This window comes from Pistacia vera, unplaced genomic scaffold, assembly GCF_008641045.1.
Source record: "Pistacia vera cultivar Batoury unplaced genomic scaffold, PisVer_v2 Contig52, whole genome shotgun sequence".
NCBI classification, from domain to species: Eukaryota; Viridiplantae; Streptophyta; class Magnoliopsida; order Sapindales; family Anacardiaceae; genus Pistacia; species Pistacia vera.
In genome coordinates this window covers 1,676,448-1,697,780 of record NW_022196357.1, presented here as the reverse complement: position 1 = coordinate 1,697,780, position 21,333 = coordinate 1,676,448, and the positions used below count along the sequence as shown (strand labels likewise).

Sequence of the window (21,333 nt, the reverse complement as noted above, 5' to 3'; positions counted from 1 at the left end):
GAAGAGATATATAGAGAAAGAGTGCATATGTGCGGATAAATTATTTGTATTATATTTTCCAAAATATGTAAATAAGAAAGAGTGCTTAGAAACTTCAAATTTCTGAAAGCAGCTCTGAAATTACTTGTTAATCAGATCATATATTATTCTTATGATTATAATATTTATACAAACTTAAACATTAAGGAAACAACTAACATTTGATTTTTAGACTCTATTATTATATATGAGAATCTTTGCTTCGTGAAGTCTCATGCGCTGGCAACAACACCTTTCATGGTTTCTTTGGAGCCAATCAAAGTATTTTTGGTAGTTTTAAATAGTTTGCTTATTGTCTCCTTTGCGCCATTACTACTTCTTCTTCTGGCAACAGTCTTGCCCTTTTCTTCTGATTTGGGTTTATCAGCGCCAGACATGGACTTCCTTCTCGCCCCAGTTACAGGAGACTTGGGACGTGCTGCTTGGATCTGAAAGTATCAATTGGTAATGTCAAACTCAAACGTTTTTACGTAGATATACATAAAACATTAAAATAAGGAAGTAATCAAACACCTAAAGCTGAAGAGCTGACCTTATTTACTTCAGGTTTTGAGGGAGGATTTCTTCGATGATAGAAGCTTGGCAATGGAGACGCTTTGAATGTGGAGCTTTTCTGAAGTTTATTGTCTTTGTCCAATTCATCTCCTTGCCGGTTCTGTAATTAGCAACAGATAATTAAAAACATTTAAGGAAAGAAGAAGCTAGATTTAGCTATATAGAGAATTTAACATATTTATATGTATATATATACCTTGGCAGTGACTCCTAAGAATCTCCTTTCAATTTCCTTTTTAGCTTCACTCTTATGGTTATTTTTCAAACCACTCTGTTATTTGGAGACCCCATCATCCCAACAAACAAAATGTTAGTCTTCATATACATTAATCATATATATACGAGTGATGAAAGTATTTTTCCAAATCGATCCTGTCAGGTAGGTGATCCAACTCACCTCCATTTTCTTATGGTCACCATGTTGGTCAGTCGTCGTGACTTTGATCTTGGAATTTGTTTTAGCAGCAATATTGGTAGAATTTGCATGTTTTGCCTTTGAGGTTTCTCCAAATCCAGGACCTGACAAGGATTGAGTCCTGCAGATGTAAAAATCTTTTAAATCTACTCATAAAATCCTGTGAAAGAAATATAATATAACAGGAAGCATGAATGTAGAGAACTGACTTGTGGCTTAAACTAACAGATTTCGTAAGCTTAGGACGTTGCAAATCCTTGGAGTCCACTGAGCCTCGTCTTTCTTTAGGCATTGATTTTGTTTCAGTCAATGAAGAAAAATCCACTGAAGCTAGTCTTTCTCTAGATAGTATTCTTTTCTCAGTTGCCAAAGAAAATGGCTGAGGCACTGTAGCCTTTGACTTGAGATTCGATAATTTTGAACCTTGATTCAATTTCCTTGCTCGGTCCTTTTGGTTTCCTTCAACTCTTCCAGCAGCTTGCTGTGCCGCATTATTGTTAAGTACAGGAACAATTTTCTCATCTTCATCGACTTTCAGATGATCAAGCTCTTCCTTTTCAGCTACCTCCTGTTGCTTGTTGGTGGGGTTTTCGTTTTGCTCTTCAAGAACAATTTGTTTAATTTCTTCTTTCTGCTGAATCTCTTCCATAATCTCTACCTAATTTTTAAACAAAAGGGAAAAAATTAAGGAGAATATCGACTCAACACTACATATAATAAGAATAAGAGATGAAACTCACCTTTAATTAGGGAATCCTAGTTTGGCTCTTCCTTTCTTTCTTCTTCTTAATGAATGCAAATCTATGGCACTGAATTTGATACTAAACAGTATTTATGGTAAGGATGGCAGTCAACTAGTGATGAAAGCATGCAGCATTTAGTACTAAATCACTCTATTTAATAAGGAAGAGGTCCAAAAATCGGTGCAAATGGCTGCCTGCAGGCAATATATCCACAATTTTCTTAATCATGGAAAGCAGCATATTGGCCTTGCCTGCAGGCCTGCATGGCTGCATCCAAAATTTTTATCGTAGTATATGTGTCTTCATTTGTTGGAAGCCGGCAATTACTTATTCATAATCAAAAATTTTATGTTAAAATGAATTTAATTTATAATTTTATTCATGTGGATGCTCATCCAATGGTTCCTGTTTGATCCATGCTTATACATCAATCTCTCTATTTTTATATGAGAGTGAGAGATTGGAGTTTTGAGCTGGTATCTTTTTCTAAATTTTAATTCACAAAAGGAATTTTGGACGGTTCTTCTACTTAATTTGCATATGAAACAGACAAATCAGCGCACGATCAGTCAGATCTATCCGATCGTGCATCGTTCTAACGTTGATGATGACAGCGATTGTGGCTGGCGATGGTTGCTGGTGAACGATTGTTGCTTGAGTGGGTGGGAGTGTTTTTTTTTTATTTATAAACTTTTCTTGAAAAATGTAATTATTAAATATTTTGAATTGAATTGAATAAAATTAGATTTTAAATTAAATAGTTAATATTAAAACAAACATTTTTTTCACTTTTTTTAAGGCAGGACAGTAAAATAGAATAATGTTAAAAAAGTTAAACAAACAGGGGAGTGCTATCAGTAATCCAGTCCAATTTAGTCTGACCCAATTCTATCCCAAACCAAAAAATATTCCAATCCAATCCCGTCTACCAAACAAACCCTTAATTTCTAAGCAGTTTATGGCACGCGAGGCCGCACTGAAACGAGAAATTGTTTACGGGCCTTGTTTTTGGCCCATTTAGCTTGAAGAACTTTAACATCCACTGTCAGGGTTCAAACCAAAGTTAATCGGCGATGAAAGCTTTACTGCTCAGAACCATCCGTGCTGGTCCAAACTCCAGTCCATCCAGTTCACTACTTCACTCAAAGTCCCTATTTCACGTCAAGACTCTAGCTCCGGTTTTCTCCGGGAAAGACAACGGTGAGTTCTCCTCGAGTTTCGCAATTTGAGATGAATACAAGAGATCAAGCGGAATCCGACACTCTGTCGAAAACCGACGTGCCAGATCGGATGTTCCCAGAAGATGAGCGAGGCGAACTCGGTTCACGCGTCGAGAATTCCCGAGAGAGATTTAACGGAGTTGGAAATGATGTGTAGATTACTCTGAAACTGCCGAACAACGCGGTACCAACGGCGGTGATAAAGAAAATGGGCGATCATTATCGCGAGTTAGTGAAGTCAAACCCTAGGATTCTCTGATTCTTCGAACTACGGAAAGTTCTTGCTGAGGAATAGTTTAAAGATCATTTTTTATGAAATATTTTTGTTGCTTGTTGATGAAGCAATTGATTTGATGATGAATTTTGGTTGGTTTATAGTGGGAAGGATAGTGAGAGCAGAGGAATATTACGGAAGAGCAATATTGGCAAATCCTGGTGACGGGAGGTTCTTGTTTGTAGAAACTTGATTTGGATGACACAGAGAGACTGGGATAGAGCCAAGGCTTATTTTGATCAAGCGATCCATGTTTCTCCCAACGATTCGTAAGTTCCTCCCTTATTAAATTTTATGTTAATTTTGTGTGATTAATTAAGTAAAGTAATTAATGGGATTTGTTTAGGTGGGAATCAGAGGCGGGAGGAGGACGAAGAGGAGGAAGGAATCAATAACAAAGCTCAAATGTCAGCGCCATTGGTTGCAGCTTTTTAATCATACTGGATACTTTTTTGAAATTATCAATATTGTAATATAATTAAAGGTGCAACTTTGATAACAGGAGGAATAATATATTTTGTTATAATTTGTTATGTGCCCCTGACAAACTATAAGAAGATTGAAGAGATATATAGAGAAAAGTGCTATGACGGATAAATTATTTGTATTATATTTTCCAAAATATGTAATAAAAGAGTGCTTGGAAACTTCAAATTTCTGAAAGCGCTCTGAAACTTGTTAATCAGATCATATTATTCTTATGATTATAATATTATACAAACTTAAACATTAAGGAAACAACTAACATTTGATTTTTAGACTCTATTATTATATATGAGAATCTTTGCTCGTGAAGTCTCATGCCTGCAACAACACCTTTCATGGTTTCTTTGAACCAATCAAAGTCTGTTTTTGAAGTGCGTAATCACGCTTCAGAAACTAAAGTCTTTGATCTGAATGGCTGCAGTCTCGAACTGAAGAGCTCGAACTGAAATCTGTTAGGAAAACGACCTGAAATCTGGTAGGAGCTCGATCTGAAATCTGTTAGGAAAACGACCTGAAATCTGGTAGGAGCTCGACCTGAAATCTGGTAGGAGTTCGACCTGAAATCTGTTAGGAAAACGACCTGAAATATGTTAGGAGCTCGACCTGAACGAGCACGATCTAAGCACATAACGAGCACGACTTGGGCTCGACTTGAGCACATAACGAGCACGACCTGTGCTCGACCTGAACGAGTACGACCTGGGCTCGACCTGAACGCATATAACGAGCACAACCTGGACTCAACCTAAGCACGACCTGAGCTCGATCTGAACGAGTACGACCTGTACTCAACCTGAATAAGCACAACCTAGGCTCGACCTGACCACATAACGAGTACGATCTGGGCACATAACGAGTACGACCTGGGCACATAATGAGCATGACCTAGGCTCGACCTGAATGAGCACGACTTAGGCTCGACTTGAGCACATAACGAGCACGACCTGTGCTTGACTTGAGCACATAACGAGCATGACCTGTACTCAACCTAAACGAGCACGACCTACGCTCGACTTGAGCACATAACGAGCACGACCTGAGAAGTCAAAACGAGCTCAATGAGCAAAACGACCTCAACTTGAGAAGTCAAAAGGACCTCGACCTGAGAGATCAAAACGAACTTAATGAGCAAAACGACCTCGACCTGAGAGGTCAAAACAAACTCAATGAGCAAAACGACCTCAATCTTAGGGGTCAAAACGAGCTCGACCTGAAAAGGTCATAACGAGCTCGACCTGAGAGATCAAGAGATCAGCGATCCCAACGTGTGACCAGCGATCTGAACACGCGATTTGAAGCTAAAAATCAGCGATCTGAAGCCAAGGATCAGGACGGCACGGGCATACGATTTGCGATCTGGCCACGCGATCGGAGAACTCTGATGCGTGCGATCTGCGATCTGGCCACGCGATTGGAGAATTTTGATGCGCGATCGAAGAATTCTAACGCGTGCGATCTACGATCTGGCCACGCGATCGGAGAACTCTGACGCGTGCAATCTGGCCACGAGATTGGAGAATTCTGACGCAGGTTTGAGATCTGAGCACGCCGTCAAGGAACTTGGATGCAGGCTTGAGAATCGACCTGCATGGGCCACCAAACTGTTGACACTTGATTTTGGACGCCAACGACTCGCACGTGGGAAACGCTAAGCAGACTTAGGAATCACACGTGATAGATCCATGAGATTTGAATATGAAGCTGAGATTATATATGTTGCAGAAAACATAAATAAAAGATTGGCAAGAGGGGTTTTTATAGTGGTTCGGTTGCTCAACAAGCGACTCCTACATCCACTGTTATTTTATTGATTTCTGACTATTTCTATGATTTTGCCCGTAAGGCATACAAAGAAGAAGAAATACAGTGTTTACAGAGAGAGAATGAAATGAAGCTCAAATCTCAGCCCAGCCTCTTTCTTCGGGAAGAGGAGTGCCCATTTATACACCTAAACACTCAATGTAATGAGTATTTTATAAGTTGCCTTGACACATGGAAAGCTCTCGTCCATTCATCTCTTTGAAATGAGATAAAATTGGTGAGAATATCTTTGGAGATATGGGCTTGGCAGCTGGTACAAAGAGATATTAATTGTACTGACATAGGCTTGACTTTTGATGCATAACAAAGTGAAAAGAGGAAGAGGGATGAGGTGGAGAGAGAATACGAGGAGAAAAAGTACAGAGCGAAAACTGAAGAAGAAGTACAGAAGGTGGTGGTGGGAGAGAGGAGAAAGAAAGCAGAGATGAGACAGAGGATATGTTGGCGACTTCGAAAGACGAAGGTTTCGATGATGAGAATAAGCTCTTGAGGACTGTTTTTGTTGGGAATTTGCCTTTGAAGGTCAAGAAGAAGTTGCTTTTGAAGGAGTTTAGTAAGTTTGGGGAAGTTGAGTCGATAAGGATCCGCTCTGTGCCAATCTTAGATGTGAGTGTAATGTGGTATAATTCAAGTCGTTCTGGTTTTGTGATGGAAGATTTAGAATGCTTTCTGCTTTGTGTTTTCATTGTTTTGTCTAAGGATTTGCTTTTGTTGCTTGTTTGGTTAGACTAAAACACCAAGAAAGGGAGCTATACTACAAAAGAAAATCAATGAAGATGCAGACAGGTATAATGCTATTTGATTAAAATGTCGGTTCGCTTTGTTGTTCAGATTTTCGCAGATGATTTGTTTGATAATTCATGCTTGTATGTGGTGTTCTTCTCCAGTTAAAGTTCTTGCTTATGTTTATGTTTTAGTATCATCTATAACTTAGTTAATTAGCATTACTGAGGTTTTTAGGTATGTTTAACTCTCTATGGGCATGATCAGATTCAAAAGATTGTTCATTTATGTCAACACTAAATTTAATGGGATACAATTTCATTATATATCTAGGTAGTTTGCTTAACAATGAATTATTTTAAATTTCATCTGGTGATTTTTCCTCCACTCTTTTGATTGACCCCCCGCCAGAACCTAACTCTTTGCTTAAAAGTGGTTAAAAATAAAACCTATTTTCAGTTTTGAAGGTTTGGCTTTTATACAGTCAGTGGTGTGAATTGTATGTTTTGCTGTGAAATGGTTGTCTCTTCTATTTGTTAATCACCATCTGTTATCATTGTTTATGATGATCATAAATGGTTTTCTAATTTTGATCAAATATCAGATTTCTTAACGATAAATTTCATGTGTTGCAGTGTTCATGCATACATTGTTTTCAAATCAGAACAATTTGCTGAGGGTGCTTTGTGCCATAATATGGCCGTGGTATGTTGCTTTTTCATAATATTGGCCTTTAATAACATTGAATGCGAATTTTTTAATGTATTGGTTCTGTATGTTTTATGAATGTATGTAGGTTGGAGGAAATCATATTCGTGTGGATAGGGCCTGCCCACCACGCAAGAAGTTGAAGGGGGAGGATGCTCCACTTTATGATAACAAGAGGACTGTATTTGTGGGTAACCTTCCATTCGATGTAAAGGTAAATTTTTCCATGTGCAACATATTTTCCGTGGACTTCCAATGCAGTTTTTGTTGCTTGCATGATTGTAAGCTGGATAATTGTTTCTTTTTCTGCAGGATGAAGAAATTTATCAGCTCTTTTGTGGTCTTAACAATTTGGGATCCAGTGTTGAAGCTGTTCGGGTAATTAGACATCCTCATATGAGAGTGGGGAAGGGTATTGCTTATGTCTTATTTAAAACAAGGGTATGATGAAGTTGTTTTTTACTTTTTACTCCCCAGTTATCAATTAATTTACTTCGAAATTTTACTTCTGTCCAACTGTTCTTTTTTTTTTTTTTAACTCAAGATTTTGATATTTTAAGTGTGTTTCTTTTTCTTATGTTATGTTCAGTTTGTTTCCGTTTACAATAGCCATAGAGATTGTGATGCTTTTTAGCAATGCTTTCTCATATATGTGCTTTGTCCACCTTTGTTTTATTTTGTAGTAGACAAAATGTATAATTGGTATCTGTTCGTTTTTATGATGCTGGTTGTTCAAAGAAGAAGAAAGATAAAAAACTGAAAAACTGGACGTATTTTTCATTAGACAAAATGTATAATTGGTATCTATAGTTTAGACAACAGTCATGGAGACCTCTTTTGTATAATTATTCTTGTTTATCCTAGGCATTGGAACTATTTCTGAGGCCTGTGGTTTTTCACTTATTTACGTAACTCCTTGAAGCATGAATCTGTAATATGAAAAGTGCTATGGCCGAAGATAATCTGGGATGCCTTGAATTCTTAGCTTAGGGAAATTTTGGGGAGAACATATATCAGACTGAGCAAGAGCAAACATTGGCATTAGGAGATGAAATTTGGAGCAAACATTTTCTCTTTAGAACAACCGTGGCTGGCTAGCTTAGTTCAATGTACTGTAATTGCATTTAATTACATTGGCAAACAGATTTTTCCTAAGGACTCTATTATATTATCTTTTACTTGAAGATTGGGCGGAAAGATGGTGAGAATTAATTTGACCAATTTAAGGGCAGAATCGGGGTCAATAATGTTACATTACACTAGTAGAACTCTTTGTATCAGTGTTTTGTATTATCATAACCTCTAGCAGTTCTTTTGCCATCATGTAAAAGATGTATATCTATCATTAAACTATCTATATGATCGTTTTACAATATACTAAGTTGTTTTAATTTGCAGGAAGCTGCAAATTTGGTTGTTAAGAAGCGTAACTTAAAGCTTCGGGATAGGGAACTGAGGCTTTCACATGCTGGGCAGAATTCCACCCCATCCAAGAGAAAGAATGTAGCATCTGCAGTTAATCCCCATTCAAAGAAATTTGCAGTGGATTCAAGGAGTCCAGGCAGTGCTGATCAATTGAATTCAAAGGCTACTTTGTCATACCAGGGTTTGCGGGCTAGCAAATCTGGTACACAAAAGAAAGTCCATTTAGGGAGCAGTGGATCAGGTAAGATGATGAAAACAAAAGTTCAGAAAGGGGAGAAGGCAAAAATACATCAAGAGAAAAGACCGGCGGTTGCTCTGAGGAAGGCAAGGGCAAATGCTTCAAAGGATGGTGGTCCTCTGAAACAAGTAGGGACAAAGCGCAAGCTGGACAGCCGGACTCCAGACAGTTCTCAGAGGAAGAAGAAAGCCAAGAGATTTAGGTAGGGTAGGGGCAGATGAAAGAAGTTAAAGTGGACATGAGTAAGATACAGGCATTAGCTCTATGCTGAGGATTTTATAATGTACCCAATTATTTGTATCATGGATATGAAAACCTGTATCAGTATGTTAAGATATTTATCAATCGTATGCAAGTGTAATGACAATTATGTTGTCTTTTCAGTTATATCATCATCTAATTCCTTCGTGTCAAGACAACTACTTCTAGCTTACATTGTTTTGGTGAAGTGTACTACTGCTCTGTTACTCTCTGAGGACAATAAATTTTTTTCAAGAAAATCTGTAAGTCTTAGTTTCAAGGACATGAATTCAAAATTGAATATTCAAACATATATAATTGCTTGCTGTTCCAACACACAAACTTAATAAAGATGATACATAAAGATTCCCTATTTATGCAAAAGACTTGTAGATTAATTTTTCTTGCACTCTCCCACCAAAGACTTCAATTCCATGTGTTATCAACTCTTCAAGTCTGAAAAATAAAATTTAATACTTGTGGTTAAAATTTAGATAACTTAATTGGCACGTCTAAATTTCTAAAATAACTGAAAGTAATTTATAAATATGAGAAAAATATCCTTATGGATGATCAACAAAGTGAATGGTGATCCCAATAAGCCTAGAACAAAATCAATTAAAATTCTTATGGTTTTACATTTAGCTAGATTGATCAGAGTTAGTCTATTTTCTCTGATCAGAGTAACGGTTGTTCTTAGGGTTTTAGATCTAGCTATGTTGTTCAGAGTAAATAATAGGCTGAAGAAATTGAAAACAACTCAAATTGATAATTGTCAGCATGATATTAAGAAAACCATTTAGATTGTTTAATTTGTTAGTTAATATATGAATATAACAAGTTACCTTATAATGAGGTGCAAACACTTCTTGGCTTCTTGCATTTATGGATTTCTTCTTCCTCGGCGTCTTCTGTTCAAGCTTCTCACATTGGTCGGTCTCTCTCTTTCCACCATCCTTATAAGCCATTCTGGTTTCCTCGTTGTGAATACAATATAGCCAGTAGACAAACCGATCACCAACCCACTTCCATAACCCATCATAGCGATTTTCCAATCAAACCAGCTTGGATCATTGTCATCTTCAGGAAATATTGCTAATGGTGGTTCAATTGGCTTATCACTGCTACATTCTTTTGACATTGGAAATCCACACAATCCCAAGTTTCCAACGTATGAATCATTTGAAAATGTATTAAACTGAGATCCTTTAGGTATAGGTCCCGCAAGCTGATTGTATGAAAGATTTAACACTGCAAGAGATGTCAAACTTGCCAATTGTTTGGAAATCTCTCCAACAAGCCTATTTGAAGACAGATCCAATGATTCAAGTTTTGTCAAATTTCCCAATGATGATGGAATATGACCAATAAGGTTGTTGTTAGAAAAGTTAAGAAGTTCGAGTGAGTTGAACTTTCCAACTATTTCTGGAATCGATCCTCGGAATTGGTTGTTTGACAAATCCATGGCTGCTAAAATGGATAGAATTCTCTCAATTTCCATAGTAACTCCTTTAACCACCAAAACCATTGAATAATACTCAAAAGCTCCCGGCGGCGCATATCGTCCGTCATATACCCCCATGTAATCAACTTCAGGACTACCTTTATCTCCACGCATCATAGCTTCAGATTTTTCAAAATACCTTATTGGCAAAAGACCAGTAAATTGATTGTGAGAGAGATCAAGTATTCGTAACTTAGTGAAGGGAAATCTTGTTGTTGAATATTCAATAGGACCATGAAATTTATTACTTTTCAAGACAACAACTTGCAATTTTGGAAGACTTCCTAACCAATGAGGAAATGTATCATTAATCATGTTATTCCCAACATCTAAAACTTCCAACTCATTACAATTAACCAAAGAGGTTGGTAACGATCCATTCAATCGATTGCCATTAAGATTAAGATATCCAATATGACCATTTGAGAATGAAGGGATGTGACCATGGAAGTTATTTGTTCGCAGGTCCAAGAACACGAGCGTCTCATAGCTTTCTAGACATTGCGGAATTGTTCCAGTGAAGCTGTTATTAGACAAGTCAAGATGTTCAATAACGCTCAAATTGCAAAAGGATTCAGGGATTGGTCCGGTCAATTTGTTGTTTGAAACTGAAAAGTACGCCATATAGGGGGGTAGAATCATAAGTGATCCTTTGAGCAAGTTGGATTGAAGGTTCAGAAACTGCAGGTTTGTCATCAATGAAATATGCTCAACACTCGTTAGAAAATTGCTAGAGAGATCAAGAGATTTCAAGTTGCAATCTTTAAACTCCCATAGGGAAACTTGACCAATAATACTGTTATTTGAAAGGTCTAAAGTTCCCAACCTTTTCGAGTTTCTCAAGAAAATAGGAAGTTCAGTTAGGTTGCAAGAAGAAAATCCAAAAAACTCGAGCTCGGGCAAGATAAAGTTAACCGTATCACTTTTTAATGACAGAAGGTCATTACACGAAAGGTCTACAACCATGAGATTTTTGAGCTTTGAAAACTTCTCCGACTTCACAATGCCGCTCAAATTATTTGATGAAAGGTGGAGATCAGTAAGGTTTACATGTTCAAAGATGGAATTTGAAACTGGACCTGAGATTTTGTTGATGCTGAGATCTAAGTAACACAAAGGTGGCATTCTGTCAGTTAAATTTAAAAGCTGACTAACCTGTGGAATGTGGCCCTCGAATTGATTATCGGATAAATCCAATTCTAAAAGTTGAATGTGATTGAATGCTGACGGAGGCAAATAACCAGTGAAATTATTTGCATTAGCAGATCCAACAATTAACTTGCTGAGGTTACCAAAAACATCCGGAAACTCGCCTGAAAACTTGTTCTCATCAAGATTTAAATAATTGAGTTGGCCAAGGTTTGATAACAATCCTGAGACTTGACCAGAAAAATTATTGAAACCCAAATTCAAAAAAGTGAGTCCCGTAAGGTTCCAAAGTGATGTTGGAAGTGATCCTATGAACTGGCAGTAAGAAAGATCCAGCTCATTCAATGATATTAGATTACCAATTGTGTCGTACAACATTCCTGAAAAAAGTGTTGAAGAGAGATCCAAAAACCTGAGGGGACTACTCCAGTTTGATTTTGGTGAACGACCAAAGAGATCCTCATTTCCTGATAAACGTAGCTCCTGGAGGAAAGGAAGGTGGAAAATATCATTTGGGAACTCGCCCTGTAGCGAACAGTGATCAAGCCTGAGCGATATCAATGAAGAAGATAGGTTTACCAAAGAATTAGCTTCGACTGAAGACATATTCACATATTTCAGATGAAGATATCTTAATTCTGTTAGGTTTTGCAACAGCTTACGAAATCCATGTTGGCTCAATTTTAGTTCCCCAAAGTCATAATTAGCAGACAGATCAAGTGAAGTCAGTTTAGACAGGTGAAAGATTTGAGTGGGAACTAGGCCATGGAAATAGGATGAAGAAAGATTGAGATGTGTCAATTTCATGAACTCACCAAAATTGGAAGAGATTTTGGATCCCCTGAAATCATTACAAGCTAAATTAAGCTTTTGGAGATGGTGAAGCAAGAAGAGACTGCTGTTAGAGTGAATAGAACCAACAAGCCTACTAGAGCCAAGATTGAGGCCAATCACATGACCTGTGAACCTATCGCAAGTGATTCCATCCCATGAGCAGCAATCATTGCTCTTATTCCAGGATTCTATCCTAGGATAAGAACTAGAAGAGGGATTTCCTCCACAATAACTAGAAACAGAGCTATCAACTGAAATTGAGTTCTTGAAATGGAGTAAAGCGGAGCTTTCTTTAGGAGGGCAAAGTTTTGCCGATGGAGTAAAAGAGCTGATAGCTTGAAAATGTAAGAACAATAAGAAGAGGCAGGGAATTAGACAGTGCCATAATAACCCCCACATCCTTTTCTCTTTACAGAAAACCGAAGAAAATGAAAGATGAAAATGACTGTTGAGAGAAATGAAAACTAGAGATGATATCTTTGCCCACAAGTCTATGTTTATATTTTCAAAAATTTAGTCCATCAAGTCTTGGTCTTGTAGAGTAGTTGTAAGTCTTGGTTTTGTAAAGCAGTGAGCACGGCACGGCTGGTTGTAAGTCTTGGTCTTGTAGAGCAGTGAGCACGGCTAGTTCTAAGTCTTGGTCACCAAGCCTGCCAGCAGATTCCAAACATCATAAAAAAGCAATTAATTTGATTAGGTGAATCACAAAGTCCAAGAACAATCAAAATAGACGGAAAGCAATGCCTAAAAGAAATAAATGGAGTAGACACGTCACCAGAGTTGTCTCCCTAGTGTGTTGCACACTATCCAGTATCCACCTTCTTCACAAGACCAAAATACTAAGCAACCAATTGTCAGAGTTAACGACTTTTTCCCGCCAACCATCACTATGTGCCCCAATGGTAAAAAAACCAAATGTGCTCTTGAGTTTCAATTTCTCTAAACATTAATAGGAGTAATGGCTGAAGGAATTTATCCAGTCAATTATTTTAGGGTCCTAAATAATTAATTAAAGTGTACGTAAGTCAATCGGGACACCCTCGATATAAAAAAAAAAAAAAAAACTTTTTCCCACTCAAATAATGACTGAGTTACACTTTCTCACCTACAAACTTTTAAAATACTACTTTATTACACAAATTTATATTTCGTTTCTAATTTCGGCATCGTTACAATCCGACACTATCACCATTCTCTTTCTTGATTATCACTCATAAAAATCTTTCAAACCCTACTCTTTTCAATCGCAGACAATCAAGCAAAATTAGAGTACATGTGATTCACTCAACTCTATACAACAGAACCATGTGCATGCTTTCATGCTTTTTTTTTTTTTTTTTCTTTGTTTTTTTTGTTAATTAAAGTAACACTTTTGTTACTTTTTATTCTCCATCCCTCCCTTGTCCCCATCAAAGGCCAAGACTTCTCACGTCTTTCATAGACTTCTAGTCTTTCTGGTTTTCTTTTTATAATTTCTTAAAGAAGTTTTGTGCAAGTTCTGAGTCATTTCTTCAAGGAATATGCCAAATTTCCTTTAAGTTTCTCTGCATACATTAAATAATTCAATCACACACTACTTTTAACTTATTAAAAACTGGGCCTATTATTGAATATGTCAAGAGAAGGACACGTGTCTCTTGCTCTATTATTAATAACTGGGCCTCATTATCAATTTAAATATTTATTAAGGTATTAAAATTTAGCATGCATACACAAAACAAACTGGGGTTAGAAAAAAAAAAAACAAAACAAAATTTTGATTAGAGAAACGGGCTCACAAACACATTTAGAAGAATTAATTATATAACAATATAGGGCTTCAACAAAGAATGTCTTCTAAAATAAATTTTGTAACGCTGATATACAACTCCTTAGAAGTTGAAGCCTGTTTCCAACCATTTCAACTGAAATTATACAAATACTCAAACCTCCCTCCTACACCCTTTACTCACCTTAACCAAACAACACTAACAAGACAAACACTAATCGTCGCATAGATTTCATGTAAGGCCTAATACCTTCTCAGGTCATCATCTTCAGTGTCTGCAGCATTAATTGAGGACATTTGTAAAGCAACCCAAACAAGGCAGATCAAAAAACCTTTTGACATCCATGAATATCAAAAAGAGAGAAAGAAAAAGAAACAATTACCAAATTAATTCTTTGAGTTTTCCAATCCACTTTCTCACCAAGAGAATAAACTTCCTACATCTAAGTGATTTAGTTGAGAACAACACATTTCTTCACAAGAAATCACTATTCAAGAGGATCCAATACAGTCTTACTTCTCCCACTTTATGTAAGTTCTTTCTAATAACAATGTCTTGTTTCTCTCTATATAAAGTAATAACAGTCAAATTTGGATAGTTAGGTTTAGAGATCAGAAAGCTTTTGCAATGGCACATCAACTATTGGAGAAGCAACATTAATAAACGTGTTAGGCAAAGTTGGGGTCAGTCTGAGGAAAAGAAAGCAGTTCAACAAACTCTCTCCTCTTATAGCTACCTGAAGTGAAAACAAAAAGAAAATTATTCCACCTTTTAGGTTGATTTAAACAAAGCCCACTTTGAGTTGAGATTCACCTGGTCTTGGAAGAAAACCAGCTTGTCAGGCCATAACGTAAAGACTCTAGGTCGCCCAATCAATTTTGACAAGAAATAGAAGGAAGAAGCACCGGCAGTGGCAGTGAACACAACCAGAGCTACACCCTTGATGACACCAAAAAGGGATCCAGCTAGCAGTGACATAAAAACAGTCCCCGGAATCATGAAAGTTTGCATGAAAATGTAGACCACACAGTATCCCACCAGGAGGTGTACAGTATAGTCACTTGTGCAGTTCTCAAGGTGATCTCTGCAAAATAAATATTGAAGCAGGTGATATTTTGCTGGACATGCAGAAAATTCAGTCAATATTTCTGAATGTCTTTTTGGCGGCAAGAGTTCAAAGTTGCTGTTCTGATTGCAGTAGTTAGAGCCGCTGTGTTGATGGATTTTGTGATGTAATTTGTGATAGGTTTAGTTGAAATATGCAGTGTTTAAGTATTGTATTAGACTGGCATGAACTTGTATTAGTTGAATGTATTCAGTTTAAATTCAAATTTGAAAAAATATCTACTGCATTAGGTGAAACAGTGATTGGTTTGTGTATAAATTACCCCTGTATTTTGAATGCAAAGCAGAGCATTTCTCATGCAGCCATCTCTCTCTCTCTCTTTTGCTTAATGTCATTCTCCTCATCACTCTCCAGCAAAACCAACAATAAACAATCCCCTCTCTCCAGTATCCATTAAAAAATGAATGAAAAGCTGCATATGCAAATTCCAAAATACACTAGGTGTATCATCTAACAATAAGACTTCTGAGAATAATAAGGATTTTGAAACACAAAATTCATAAAAGCAAGTTTCTGTTAGATCAGAACCTCTGCCACTGCCGTTAAATGGTACATAAAAATAATATAACGTCCAATTAAACTCAGTCAGATCTCCACGGTCAATAATCAAATTTCCAAAGAAATAGCAAAAATCATCACAAACCTATTCGGCGGCGTTACTGACGAAAACTCCGCCGTTTCTTCCATCTTCTCCGACAATAATCCATTCAAAAGAAAAAACCTAATCTTGATTCGCAATCAGGGTCTGAGCCCGCCGTAAATCCTAAGAACTCCGACTCTTCGGATTCTAACATTGCTGAGCTGAAGAAAGCTAAGAAGGTAACGGAGGAATAACCTAATCTTGATTTGCGTGTTGAAGAAGCCACTCAGACCTCCCAAAAACCTAATTTGAACGAGCAAGAATTGAAAGGCGAAGGGAGTGAAAAGAGGAAGAGGAAGAAGAGGAAGAGGGATGAGGTGGAGAGAGAATACGAGGAGAAAAAGTACGGAGCGAAAACTGAAGAAGAAGTAGAGAAGGTGGTGGTGGGAGAGAAGAGAAAGAAAGCAGAGAATGAGACGGAGGATATGTTGGCGACTTCGAAAGACGAAGGTTTCGATGATGAGAATAAGCTCTTGAGGACTGTTTTTGTTGGGAATTTGCCTTTGAAGGTCAAGAAGAAAATGCTTTTGCAGGAGTTTAGTAAATTTGGGGAAGTTGGGTCGATAAGGATTCGCTCTGTGGCAATCTTAGATGTGAGTGTAATGTGGTATAATTCAAGTCGTTCTGGTTTTGTGATGGAAGATTTAGAATGCTTTGTGCTTTGTGTTTTCATTGTTTTGGCTAAGGATGTGCTTTTGTTGCTTGTTTGGTTAGACTAAAACACCAAGGAAGGGAGCTGTACTACAAAAGAAAATCAATGAAAGCTTTCAATCCACTGTCAGTGTTCAAACCAAAAGTTAAATCAGCGATGAAAGCTGTACTGCTCAGAACCACATCGGTGCCGGTCCAACCTCCAGTTCACTAAGTTCACTCAAAGTCTCTATTTCACGTCAAGACTCTAGCTCCGGAGGTTTCTCCGGTGAAAGGCATACGGTGAGTTCTCCTCGAGTTTCCCTGAATTTGGAGATGAATAACAAGAGAATCAGCAGAATCCGACGAGCTCTGGCGCAAACCGACGTCGCCAGCTCGGACGTTTACACGAAGATGAGCGGAGGCGGAACTTGGTTCGCATCGTCGAGAATTCCGGAGGAGGATGTTAACGGAGTTGGAAATGATCGTGTAGATTACTCTGGAAACTGGCCAAACAGTGGCGGTAAAAACGGCGGTGATAAGAGAAAAATGGGCGATCATTACCGGGAGTTAGTGAAGTCAAACCATACGGATTCTCTGATTCTTCGAAACTACGGAAAGTTCTCTCCCTGTATATAAATTTTCTGTTAATTTTGTGTGATTAATTAAGTAAAAGTATGTAATAATGTAATGAATGTGCAGGACGGTGTTGGCATCGTATGCACGATTTATGTGGGAATCAGAGGAGGAGGACGACGAAGAGGAGGAAGGAATCAATAACAAAGCTCAAATGTCAGCGCCATTGGTTGCAGCTTTCTAATCATACTGGATACGTTTATGAAAAATATCAAATATTGTAATATTAATTAATGGTACTAACTTTGATAACCGGAGGAATAATAATCTGTTATAATTTGTTATGTGCACCTGACAAACTATAAAAAGATTGAAGAGATATATAGAGAAAGAGTGCATATGAGCGGATAAATTATTTGTATTATATTTTCCAAAATATTGTGTACACCTTCATATCTTGGAATTTGTTTTAGCAGCAATATTGGTAGAATTTGCATGTTTTGCCTTTGAGGTTTCTCCAAATCCAGGACCTGACAAGAATTGAGTCCTGCAGATGTAAAAATCTTTTAAATCTACTCATTAAATCCTGTGAAATAAAATATAATATAACAGAAAGCATGAATATAGAGAACTGACTTGTAGCTTAAACTAACAGATTTGGTAAGTTTAGGACGTTGCAAATCCTTGGAGTCCACTGAGCCTCGTCTTTCTTTAGGCATTAATTTTGTTTCAGTCAATGAAGAAAAATCCACTGAAGCTAGTCTTTCTCTATACAGTATTCTTTTCTCAGTTGCCAAAGCAAATGGCTGAGGCACTGTAGCCTTTGACTTGAGATTCGATAATTTTGAACCTTGATTCAATTTCCTTGCTCAGTCCTTTTGGTTTCCTTCAACTCTTCCAGCAGCTTGCTGTGCCGCATTATTGTTAAGTACAGGAACAATTTTCTCATCTTCATCGACTTTCAGATGATCAAGCTCTTCCTTTTCAGCTACCTCCTACTGCTTGTTGGTGGGGTTTTCGTTTTGCTCTTCAAGAACAATTTGTTTAATTTCTTCTTTCTGCTGAATCTCTTCCATAATCTCTACCTAATTTTTAAACAAAAGGGAAAAAATTAAGCAGAATATCGACTCAACACTACTCATGATAAGAATAAGAGATGAAAGAACTCACCTTAATTAGGGAATCCTAGTTTGGCTCTTCCTTTCTTTCTTCTTCTTAATGAATGCAAATCTATGGCACTGAACTTGATACTAAACAGTATTTATGGTAAGGATGGCAGTCAACTGGTGACGAAAGCATGCAGCAGTTAGTAATAAATCACTCTATTTAATAAGGAAGAGGTCCAAAATTGGTGCAAATGGTTGCCTGCAGGCAGTATATCCACAATTTTCTAAATCATGGAAAGCAGCATATTGGCCTTGCGTGCATAGCTGCATCCAAAATTTTTATCGTAGTATATGTGTCTTGATTTGTTGGAAGCCGGCAATTACTTATTCATAATCAAAATTTTTATGTTAAAATGAATTTAATTTGTAATGGTATTCATGTAGATGCTCATCCAATTTTCCTGCTTGATCCGTGCTTATGCATCAATTAAATTTCAACTCACAGAGGGGATCCAGTGTTGAAGCTGTTCGGGTAATTAGACATCCTCATATGAGAGTGGGAAAGGGCATTGCTTATGTCTTATTTAAAACAAGGGTATGATGACGTTGTTTTTTACTTTTTACTCCCCAGTTATCAATTAATTTACTTCGAAATTTTACTTCTGTCCAACTGCATTATTATTTATTTATTTTTTTAACTCAAGATTTTGATATTTAAGTCTCTCTATTTCTTTTTCTTATTTTATGTTCAGTTTGTTATCTTTTACAGTACCCATAGAGATTGTGATGCTTTTTAGCAATGCTTTCTCATAGATGTGCTTTGTCCACATTTGTATTATTTTATAGTTACACAAAATGTATAATTGGTATGCCGTGCCCAACATTCTGACGTTGTTTTACCATACTGTGAGAATTGAGGAGGGTCGTGTCAGTAATGGATACTTCTTTTGTATAATTATTCTTGTTTATCCTAGGCATCGGAACTATTTCTGTTGTTTTCAGAATTTGGGGCCTGTGATTTTTCACATATTTGCGCAAATCCTTGAAGCATGAATCTGTAATATGAAAAGTGCTCTGGCCGAAGATAATCTGGGATGCATTGAATTCTTAGCTTAGGGAAATTTTGGGGAGAACATATATCGGACTCAGCAAGAGCAAACCTTGGCATTAGGAGATGAAATTTGGAGCAAACATTTTCTTTTTGAACAACCGTGGCAGTCTAACTTAATTCATGTACTGTAATTGTGTTTAATTACATTGGCAAACAGATTTGTCTTAAGGGCTCTATTCTATTATCTTTTACTTGAAGATTGGGCGGCAAGTTGGTGAAAATTAATTTGACCAATTTAAGGGCAGAATCGGGGTCAATAATGTTACATTACACTAGTAGAACTTTTTGTACCGATGTTTTGTATTATCATAACCTCTAGCAGTTCTTTTGCCATCATGTAAAAGATGTATATCTATCATTAAACTATCTATATGATGGTTTTACAATTTACTAAGTTGTAGTTTTAATTTGCAGGAAGCTGCAAAATTGGTTGTTAAGAAGCGTAACTTAAAGCTTCGAGATAGGGAACTGAGGCTTTCTCATGCTGGGCGGAATTCCACCCCATCTAAGAGAATGAATGTAGCATCTGCAGTTAATCCCACTTCAAAGAAATTTGCAGTGGATTCAAGGATTCCAGGCAGTGCGGATCAATCGAATTCAAAGCCTACTTTGTCATACGAGGGTTTGCCTGCTAGCAAACCTGGTACACAAAAGAAAGTCCATTTAGGGAGCAGTGGATCGGGTCATGATGAAAACAGAAGTTCAGAAAGGAGAGAAGGCAAAAATACATCAGGAGAAAAGACCGGCGGTTGCTCTGAGGAAGGCAAGGGCAAATGCTTCAAAGGATGGTGTTGCTCTGAAACAAGTAGGGACAAAGCGCAAGCTGGACAGCCAGACTCCAGACGGTTCTCAGAGGAAGAAGAAAGCCAAGAGATTTAGTTAGGGTAGGGGCAGATGAAAGATGTTAAAGTGGACATGAGTAAGATACAGGCATTAGCTCTATGCTGAGGATTTTATAATGTACCTGTTGAATGGTGATACCATGCTGGAAATGATGAAGTCAAACACACGGTGGGAGTTGCAAGATTTTGGCGCCACGGTTTGAAATGCTACTGTACATAAAGAAGTTGTTTTTGGTCACTGTTTAAGAAATATTTCAGTGATGTGTTTAGGTGAATTAGGTTGATAAAATGATGTATTTTGATATGTCTGTACGTGCATTAGTTGGTGTGTTTAGTTTAAATTTTAAATTTGCAGCTTTAGGTGGAACAGTGGCGTGTGCTTTGTATAAATCTACCCCTGTTTTTTGAATGTAAAATAGAGAAAATTTCAGTTCAGATTTTCTCTCTCTACAACTCTCTCTCACGTCAGTTTTTGGTCCTCTTTTCTTAGTATACTCCAGCTCTAAAAACCAACAGTACCCAATTATTTGTATCATAGATATTTATCAATCGTATGCAAGTGTAATGACAATTATGTTCGTCTTTTCATTTATATCATCATCTAATTCCTTGGTGTCAAGACAACTACTTCTAGCTTACATTGTTTTGGTGAAGTGTACTACTGCTCTGTTACTCTCTGAGGACAATAATTTTTTTTCAAGAAAATCTGTAATTCTTAGTTTTAAGGACATGAAAAATAGAATATTCAAACATATATAATTGCTTGCTGTTCTAACACACAAACTTAATAAAGATGATAATATAAAGATTCCCTATTTATGCAAAAGACTTGTAGATTAACTTTTCTTGCACTCTCCCACGAAAGACTTCAATTCCATGTGTTATCAACTCTTCAAGTCTGAAAAAATAAAATGATAATAATTTCAGAAAAAAAAAAAAAAAAAATTTAATACTTGTGGTTAAAATTTAAATACCTTAATCGGCGCATCTAAATTTCTAAAATAACTAAAAGTACTTTATAAACATGAGAAATATATCCTTATGAACGATCAACAAAGCTAATGGTGATCCCAAGATGCCCAGAAAAAAGTCAACTAAAATTCTTAGGGTTTTACATTTAGCTAGGTTGATCAGAGTTAGTCTATTTTCTTTGATCAGA

At 37.0% G+C, this 21,333-nt stretch overlaps 5 protein-coding genes and 1 pseudogene across 6 annotated transcripts; 2 read left to right on the top strand and 4 right to left on the bottom strand.

Annotated features, from left to right (window-relative positions):
• Positions 1-251: 251 nt before the first annotated feature.
• LOC116106652 (protein WVD2-like 3) lies at positions 252-1,858 on the bottom strand. Its single transcript, XM_031393004.1, has 6 exons — positions 1,750-1,858; positions 1,219-1,667; positions 992-1,130; positions 791-865; positions 572-694; positions 252-467 (listed from the first exon to the last, which is right to left on the bottom strand). Exons 2-6 carry the CDS (start codon positions 1,656-1,658, stop codon positions 252-254), a joined length of 993 nt encoding a protein of 330 aa, XP_031248864.1. The 5' UTR covers positions 1,659-1,667; positions 1,750-1,858.
• Positions 1,859-5,857: 3,999 nt separating this feature from the next.
• On the top strand, positions 5,858-9,026 carry LOC116106543 (nucleolar protein 12-like; the record flags this gene model as incomplete). The annotated part of the gene is given in 7 exon segments (XM_031392914.1): positions 5,858-5,974; positions 5,977-6,159; positions 6,281-6,339; positions 6,912-6,981; positions 7,073-7,198; positions 7,297-7,425; positions 8,383-9,026. Coding segments are annotated over 7 exon segments (1,155 nt in total), but the record flags the coding sequence as incomplete, so codon positions are not given.
• Positions 9,027-10,005: 979 nt separating this feature from the next.
• LOC116106665 (receptor-like protein 53) lies at positions 10,006-12,207 on the bottom strand. Of its 2 annotated transcripts, none has more exons than XM_031393018.1 (2): positions 11,547-12,207; positions 10,006-10,530 (listed from the first exon to the last, which is right to left on the bottom strand). In XM_031393018.1, exons 1-2 carry the CDS (start codon positions 12,144-12,146, stop codon positions 10,522-10,524), a joined length of 609 nt encoding a protein of 202 aa, XP_031248878.1. In that variant the 5' UTR covers positions 12,147-12,207; the 3' UTR covers positions 10,006-10,521. The 2 variants fall into 2 exon arrangements, with proteins under 2 accessions (XP_031248878.1, XP_031248877.1); XM_031393017.1 differs by lacking the exon at positions 10,006-10,530 and adding an exon at positions 11,430-11,470.
• Positions 10,096-10,505, bottom strand: LOC116106651 (receptor-like protein 35). Its single transcript, XM_031393003.1, has 2 exons — positions 10,157-10,505; positions 10,096-10,115 (listed from the first exon to the last, which is right to left on the bottom strand). Exons 1-2 carry the CDS (start codon positions 10,503-10,505, stop codon positions 10,096-10,098), a joined length of 369 nt encoding a protein of 122 aa, XP_031248863.1.
• Positions 12,208-14,747: 2,540 nt separating the features above from the next.
• LOC116106649 (uncharacterized membrane protein At4g09580-like) lies at positions 14,748-15,663 on the bottom strand. The gene is made up of 3 exons (XM_031393002.1): positions 15,617-15,663; positions 14,957-15,353; positions 14,748-14,879 (listed from the first exon to the last, which is right to left on the bottom strand). Exons 1-3 carry the CDS (start codon positions 15,661-15,663, stop codon positions 14,748-14,750), a joined length of 576 nt encoding a protein of 191 aa, XP_031248862.1.
• A 6-nt stretch (positions 15,664-15,669) lies between these two features.
• Positions 15,670-20,291, top strand: LOC116106648 (annotated as a pseudogene).
• The last annotated feature ends 1,042 nt before the right edge of the window (positions 20,292-21,333 follow it).